Source organism: Biomphalaria glabrata, chromosome 18, assembly GCF_947242115.1.
Source record: "Biomphalaria glabrata chromosome 18, xgBioGlab47.1, whole genome shotgun sequence".
In the NCBI taxonomy this organism is placed as follows: Eukaryota; Metazoa; Mollusca; class Gastropoda; family Planorbidae; genus Biomphalaria; species Biomphalaria glabrata.
In genome coordinates, this window is record NC_074728.1 from 21,731,542 (window position 1) to 21,739,924 (window position 8,383).

The 8,383-nt window shown below is 38.7% G+C and overlaps 1 protein-coding gene across 2 annotated transcripts in view; it reads left to right on the top strand.

The window, feature by feature from the left end:
• Positions 1-1,961, top strand: part of LOC106056329 (uncharacterized) — a 43,013-nt gene extending 41,052 nt beyond the window's left edge. For both annotated transcript variants that reach the window (XM_056016621.1, XM_056016620.1), the window contains exons 22-23: positions 410-536; positions 1,507-1,961. In XM_056016621.1, the coding sequence (XP_055872596.1) occupies positions 410-536; positions 1,507-1,569 (190 nt within the window). In that variant the 3' untranslated portion in view covers positions 1,570-1,961. The remainder of the gene's footprint in view (positions 1-409; positions 537-1,506) is intronic.
• Positions 1,962-8,383: the final 6,422 nt, after the last annotated feature.

An 8,383-nucleotide genomic window follows, 5' to 3' on the forward strand; every position in this document is an offset into this window, starting at 1 on the left:
TTAAGAAGAAGAAGAAGAATGTCGTTTTTTTCTTCTAAATATCTTTTGTTTCACATTTTTTTCAAGAAAATTTGAAATCTTACAAATCGGTAATACTGCTGTAGTGAAAAGGCTACCGTTTATAGAGTGCTCGTATTCACTAAAAATCTTCCAGATATACTGTATTGCGAAAACCCTTAAAAAAATACATTTTTGATTTACTAATTTACAAGCACTCTCTTTTATAATAAGCCATGCTTTCTTATATTTGAATTATGAATTTGATTTTTATAAAAGTATCCCAAAAAGGGTAGGGGCCTCAACATATATTCCTCCCCGGGGCTTCCACATGCTTAAATCCGGCACTGCCTGTGACCATTAATATGACAAAGTGAATGATACGAATGATGATAAATTGTTATCTAAACAGGAGCAAGCGTCGAAAAGCGCAAGCAAAAGTAGGCAAGACTTTCTCGCATTCGTCCAGTCCAGACACCACTACGACACGCGAAACAACAGCAGCAACCCACATGACTTCAAGCAATGTGAACACAGAGGTAAGCAGTGGCGTAGCTGGAATGGGAGAAGGAGAGGGAGAATTTAAAAATCCCCCATGTTCCCACACTCGAGGGGGGCTGTCCCCCAAATTATTTTTGTACATTAAAAATTAAATATTACGATAAATGCAGAGGCCCCCCCCCCCCAAAAGAGATCAAGACCCCGGGCCCCTAAACGATAGAAATTTCCTAGCTACGCCGCTGGAGGTATGTGTTGTTAAAAATTATCTCTTTGCCTTTAATCTTAAGTCATGCGTGTTGGAGGGAAAGTTTAAAGTTCCTCACCAAAGTTGGAGTATGTAAATGCTTGGGGACATTAAGCGAAGTTTGTCAGAAGTTTGTACTGTCACTAACGGTTGTTTTGCTTTATAGCTTTTATATAGCGCTACTTTCATGCTTATAGCATTCTTAGAGCGCTTTGGTCCAATCTCATTTGTGGACCGGTGGGATGTAGGGGGTATCCGTGCTGCTTGTAGGCGCTCAGTAAACACCCCTCTACCCGAGTCGATCCTCGTGACCCCTTCATAGGTAGCCAAGTTGAAGCGTACTTAGCCTCTCGACCACGCTTCCTTTGACGCTTGGTTACCGGACATTTGGTACTGGGATACAATCTCGGTGAACAATGGGAATTGGAATATCGGATTTCCGTAGGGTTTTTCTGAGTCCACTCAACGGACCTCATTCACCAATCGTAAACAAACAACATTTAGTCACGTGATCATATTGATAAAACAACGAAAAAAAAAATGTCACGTGACAACCATCATGAATTAAACATGAGATCGTAAATTATATAGAAGAGATAGAGCACCAGGTGGCTAAATGTTGTTTGTTTACGGTTGGTGAATGAGGTCCATTCCAATGGGTACCTGATTTTAGTTGGTGAAAGTAATGGCGGTTGGCTGATGTTCATGGTCACATGGCACCCTGTTCGTTTACCGAAGTTCATTACAATTGTTGTTTTTTTCAGGACTTAACAGACTCAGCTAATACGAGCTCAATACTTGGGCATCAGACAACAGAGACGAGCTAACGAAGTCAGGATCAGATGACATGAGTTAAATGACGTCAGCGGCAGATATCAGATCACATGAGATAATGAGCATCAGAGACAAATGGCTTGAGCAAATGACGTCAGATCAAATGAGATGATGACGTCAACAGCAGACGGACAGCTGAATATGTAGACCGTTCTTTGCCATGCGTAAAATTATAGAATAGTCGATTTTATGTAAAACTTTGTAACCTGGAAATAATGTTACAAAAAAAAAATGTTTCGTTATTATTTGTATAATTCGAACGGTGGCTGCCCCATTCTTTCCCGGTACATTAAAGAAGAATGTGGGGTAGTTTGTGTGGAAATGTTTGAGAGAATGTGATATAGCTGGGAAAAAGAAAGAAAGAGAAGTGATTAAGAGAATGGTGAATGTAGACGGTGAACGTACCAACTTTGAAATTTAATAACTTTACTTTAATTTAACTGGTAGAAATAATTAACCCTAAAGGTGCTGAGCTGTTTCACAATGAATGCATACAAAATGGATTACAATTCTGATGTTTAGAGGCTTAACTGCCACACGCGTTTTAAGGGTTAAAAAAAAATCAATTTATAATTTTGGTTCCAATAATCTTGTTAAGAAATATCGCGTCTTGCATTTAGTCAGGTACCCATTTAGTCACGTGATCTTATTGATAAAACAATAGGAAAAAAACTGTCACGTGACAACCATCATGAATTAAACAAGAGATCGTAAATTATATAGAAGATATAGAGCGCCACGTGGCTAAATGTTGTTTATTTACGATTGGTGAATGAGGTCCATTGAGTGGACTCAGAATAGACCCACTAAAACAACATGAGCTTCAAGAAACACAATGATTTTATTCGTCTCTATTTATGTTCTTTACTCCAGCCACTTGTTCTCTAAACTGACCTCCTTTTACACACACAGTCCAGACACACTGCTATTCACTCAACCATGTACATTCAAGGTCCACTTGTCATTTCATACACAGGCACACACACACTGCACTACCAGCCACTCAAAACACATACACTTACTATCACAATATACAAAGGAAATAATACCGAGACCATTCGTTTTAGACGGCATGAGCACCGAACTGCAACGTCACAACCTGTAGGCAGTTTAGACCAATAGCTTGTTGTCTAGTTGTACAAACTTGTGGCCGTGTGACGTGGCAACGAGCTATTGGTCTAAAATGCCCAGAGCTTGTGATGTTGCAGTTCAGTGTTCAGGCCTTCTAAAACCGAAAGGTATCTACACTACTAATGCTCCTAGAAAATTATAATGTAACTCTTAGTTCTGCTTAACATTTCTTGTAAATTGAATACAAATTCATTCAAATAAAATTATTTGTTTTGGATCTATATTAATACTAATAATTATCACACGCGTGTGTAAAAGGTATTGATCTCAAGAAAATTCTATTTGTAATAATACAGAAAATAATACAAACATAATTTTAAAAAACCTAGCGTTATGGATAATTAACCAGGTGTCTTAGAGTGTTGTAGAGCGTGAGTATGTTTATTCCTTTTTTTTTTTTGATATTACGAAAGAGTTTGTAACAATAGAACAGGGGTTCTCAACCTGTGGGTCGCGACCCCTTTGGTGGTCGATTGACGATTAGCCAGGTGTCGCCTAAGACCATTGAAAATATGGATTGTTTTTGTCTATTCTTCTTTTGCTGTGTATGGGAGGAAGGGGGAGGGGGTCGCGGCCGAGTGGGTGATTTTAAAAAGGGGTCGCCGAGCTTAAAAGGTTGAGAACCGCTGCAATAGAACGTTTCATCTCCAAGCATTTATTATATTTGAAGTAAAATATTCCCCATCAAACATACGTTGGTGCCATAACCCAATCATAGTTCATCATTTTTGTTTATTCCTGAACCTAAAAAGACAAAAACGAAGCTGGTTTGGTCATAGTGTAAGACATGACTCACTGTCTTAAGTCATACTTCAAGGTCCAGTGGAGGCAGCACGAAGAAAGGGACGTCCAAAGAAAAGCTGGCTGGACAACGTAACAGAATGGACCGGCCTCTCTCTTGGTATCCTGCTAAGAACAGCTGCTGACAGGGAAAAAAATGGATGGACTCGGTCATCTAAACTTTCACGGCACACCTTCGATAAAAGTCAAGGGAGGAAAAACTAAAACTGGGCCGTCCTTAAATGACACGGGGTCATACTTTGATCGGTAATCTCCCAAACAAGGCCCGCGGGCCACATCCGCCCCGCAACATGGATCTATCCGGTCCGCTGAAACATAGACACAAGGTGTAGAGTACCCCCCCCCCCTTTTTTTTTTCATAAGAAACAAAAGGTTGAAAAATATATTTTTACTTTTGTTAGGGCCCTAAACTTTTATCTGTTGGATTGGCCCTATGACCTTAAACACTTTGATGTAAAATCTACCAGGTAATGTGTACTTTTTATGGAACGTGATAATAAGCCAACATATTTGTTCTGTGAAGAGGGTGTGGCTGATTACAAACTACAGCAATATATTGAAGTCCATTATGAAACCAATATGACGGTGGTCAAGCTAGCTTCGATGTGGCAAAAGCCATTTTACGATACGTAATAAAAATATATATATATCTATAAGAGACAGATAGAGAGACAGACATACAGACAGACAAAACAGACAGACACACACATACATAGACAGAGAGACACAGAAAGACACAGGCAGACAGGGACAGGTTAAATAGGTTTGATGACAGAACTATAGAAAGACAAACGCGTAGCCAGGATTTTTTTTTTTGGGGGGGGGGGGATTTTTTCTCTTACACCCTCGCCAAAAAAGATTATATATATATATATGTATATATTAATCTTTATTACATTCTGACCCTTCATTCTTTCGGAAGACGTTTATTGTACCCTAGACTAGGCTCTTCCTTGGGTTAGCTGAAAAATTGTAATCTCCCAGCCCTTGCCAGCAAGGTGTTCTGGGGGAGCGCTGGGAGCCCCCAAGCGCGGGGTGGAGCCCCGCCGCCAAACACTATTTCCGGTATTGCTTTACATCAACTGCCCTATAAAGAAGTATTGTACTTGTATTTATGAGTATATCAACAGAGTTGTTTATCTTGCATTATTTTTTCAAGTCTAACAATTAATGTTTCCTTTCTTGATCATCACCATGGAAACACACACACACACGCGCATATATATATATATATATATATATATCCACACAATCATCTTAGACATATACACACAATCATCTTGTAGATGGACCAAAGGGCTACAAAACAAGGTGTGGAAGACTTTTGAGGGAGCAGTCCAACACATGAAGTGACTACCCTAGAACACATACAAATACATCCCAATACAAGCCCGACAGTTATTTTATGTAAACAATTCTATGAAGTCAAAAACATTTGCAATTAGAAAACCACTACTGTAGGCTAATACTGAAAACTACATACCCACATACATATCCCATATCCCACAAACTACTTTTCCGCATACACTAAATCGTACATAATACGTACATGCATATAAAAATAAACAAGCGTAAATATATGTATATATATATATATATTCACCAATATACATCCCCACATATCATCCTTTATATTCCCCCTAAGTCCTCTAGTTGTAAATCTACAATTTATCTAAACATAATCTCATTTGCATGTCCTATTTTCCAGCTCTAGACACGTGAAAGTTTACATACATCCCACATGGGCTTAAGGATGGCTGCCTGGTCGTGCGGTTTGCGCGCTGGACTGTCGTTCGGATTTATCGACGGTCAAGGGTTCAAACCCTGCCCGCTCCCATCCCCCGTCGTCCTTCGGGAGGTTTGGACTAGGAAGATAAACTATCTTCCACTCTGAAGGAACATCCGAAACATGTAAAAAAACAATTTACAAACACTGTATTTACAAGTAGTAACTATTTCACCACACAGGTACTGTTCCTCAAAGGAAGGTCTTTGCAAGCCCCGAAGACCTTTATATATGGCCATAGCGTTTTTAGTTGGTTTTTATTTTCTGTTTTAGTGAATATAACATGGTACGTGTTATACCGGAAGAATAAAACATTACAAAGATTGTTTAAAATTGTGTTCTTCTTATTAATAATGTCCAGAGATTTAGTTTCTCTGTCTCGATAAATATTTAGTTACAAAAATAGCTAGATAAAAAGAAATCTGAAATACGAGTGTATATAAACAATAAAAGTATGCAACTTCCTATAGTCACTAACCATAGTTTTAATATTTTAAAAAGTAAAAAAAAACTATATTAAAGAGTTTGCCGTGTCTCGCGAAAAAAGAATGGCGACCAGATTAGCTACATAGTTGTATCGGCATTTTAAAGTTTTATTAAGTTAACATATACATCAGGTACAAATGGACATACTCGTCCTCAATATGGTACTAGAAGCCAGCAACCAGTAACAACAGACATGTGTTTGGTAAAGAGACCTGGTAAAAAAGGCAGATCTCAATATTTTTAGCACAAATATTTTTTTTTAATCTTAGATATACAAACTATAAATACAGTGGCGTATCTAGGGTGGGGGGAGGGAGGATAATTTGAAAATCCCCCCCCCCCCCGAGCCCCCACTTGAGAGGGGGCCCCAAATGATTGTTTGAAATTTTATTTTTTTATTAAACATTAAGCCATTATCTCATGTCATAATGTCGAATGTTAAAATGCAGGGGCCTCCAAAGAGGTCAAGACCCCGGGTCCCTATTGATCGCAAATTTTTCGCTCCGCTACTGTATTAATATGTACGGCCGGTTGGAACGTTTGTGTTTAGAAATTTTTTGTTAAACTTTTATGCTTTTGTGTAACGTTTTAATAAAGCTGAGACATTAAATATAAAACATTTCTAACAAATTTCTCGAAGAGAAGAATAAGAAAATTCCATTTTATAGATTATAATGTGTCATTATATTTTAATGGTAACTGATTTTTTTTTTTTAAATTAGTTTTGATACTTTGTTTTATAGACTAGATGTACAGCGATTTGCTTGTGAAGTTGTGTTTTGAGTTGCTTCCCATGAACGTTGTATAAGAAATGTCGGTATCATGATCTAATGAATAGTAATAGTTGTTATTGTAAAAAAAAAAAAGAATAGAAGATGGGCTTCGCGGGCATCCATTAAGTTGGGCCTCCGCATTTCGTAACGCCGGCCCTGTGCGTAAGAAACTGAATGCTAATCAGTACGACAGTTTGAGCGATCTCTTCAAGAATCAGTCAGTCAGTGGTAAGTTTGACATAAGTAGTTCATACCATATTAGCCTAATCCCAATTATGAAATAATCCTTAATGAACTTCATGCAGTGCCAATGTGCAAACACTATCGCTTAGAAATGGTTAAAATTTCCAGAGATTTGGTTTCTCTGTCTCGATAAATATTATACTCATTACAATGAGTTCAGACAGCAAATAAAGTGTGTTTTTTCGTGTGTATATAAGCAATAAAAGTATGTAGCTTTCTATAGTTATTAATCTTAGTTTTAAAATAAACAAAACAAAATTAACATTAAGAGTTTGCGTGTGTTACAAGAAAGATGGCGACCAGATAAGCTACATAGTTGTATCAGTACTCAGTGGCATTTTACGTCTCGAGAGATTATCATTCTGCTTTGCAACTTCTTGTGTGACTAAAGAGGCCAATCCTTGATACACAGCTGCCGTTGGGCAGATGTAATCACCAGGCACCGTTGCTTTTTATTGGCAGGTGAACTGTTTGCTTTTTTATTTTGTCTTAGCACAACGCAAACAGTGGTGCGGCTAGCTGTGGCGGGATAGCACCTTATTGTCACAGAGCTGCTCGGCTTAAGGCTGGCAACAGCTATCCAGTCAGGCTAAAAAGCCCCTCCTACCGCCGAGAGGGGTCCCTGGCGTTCCAGCTTACGCCAATCAGCTCGGTAGCTACCACTCTCCGTATTTTTTTCAGACATTACTGTCAGAGATGGAGTGACCTCTCCATTGCTGGGGGAAAGCCTGGACGGTAAATTTGCAAGTGCTTGGCTGCCACCCCTATTATTTAATGCCAAATGCAATCATTAGCAGGTTAGGGTTTGGAAAAAAATCGCCCCCTCACTCCAAAGGTCTGGATCCGCTAGTGCTTCCCGCTTCTATTTCTATTTTAATAATAATACTATTTTATCAACGGCGTCATCGGTTGTCTGGTCTGAGATTCGATTCCTGTTGTTGTGTTATGGAGTGCGTTTGTTTCTATGGTGAGGTTAGCGATGGGTTCTGAATGTAGGCTCAGTGCGTTATGATACCATTATAAACATAAAAACGAGAGTTAAAATGACAAACTAATCTAAAATGTTTTAAACAGAAAGATCTTAACATTCTTCTTGAATGTAGTGTAGCATGTTGTCAGAGATTTATGGGTAGTAAGTTCCAAACCTTTGGGCCGTGCACTGAAAAAGCCCGCATAGCTTTTGAGGGAGAAACGTGGCACCACTATAAGCGTTGAGTCCATAGAGCGCAGGTCTCTTTGAGGGACATATGGAGTGATGAGTTCGCTAAGGTAACAAGGGAATTTCTTTATAAAAGATAAACTGATGACAAAGTGTGACCACCTTATAGTCGACACTTGATATCACAGGAAGCCAATGGAGTGTGCGCCAAAGAGCAGTAGCAGAATCTCGTCTTGTTTTTCTTAGGACTAACCATGCGGCGTTGTTCTATATTCGTTACAGCTGTAATAGACCCACTAAAACAACAAGAGTCTCAATTAATACATTGACTTTATTAGTCTTCTTTACTCCAGCATCTTGTTATGAGTCTGGCCCACTTTTACACAGTCCTGACTTACATACTTTCTTTGCTGTTCACTCAACCATGT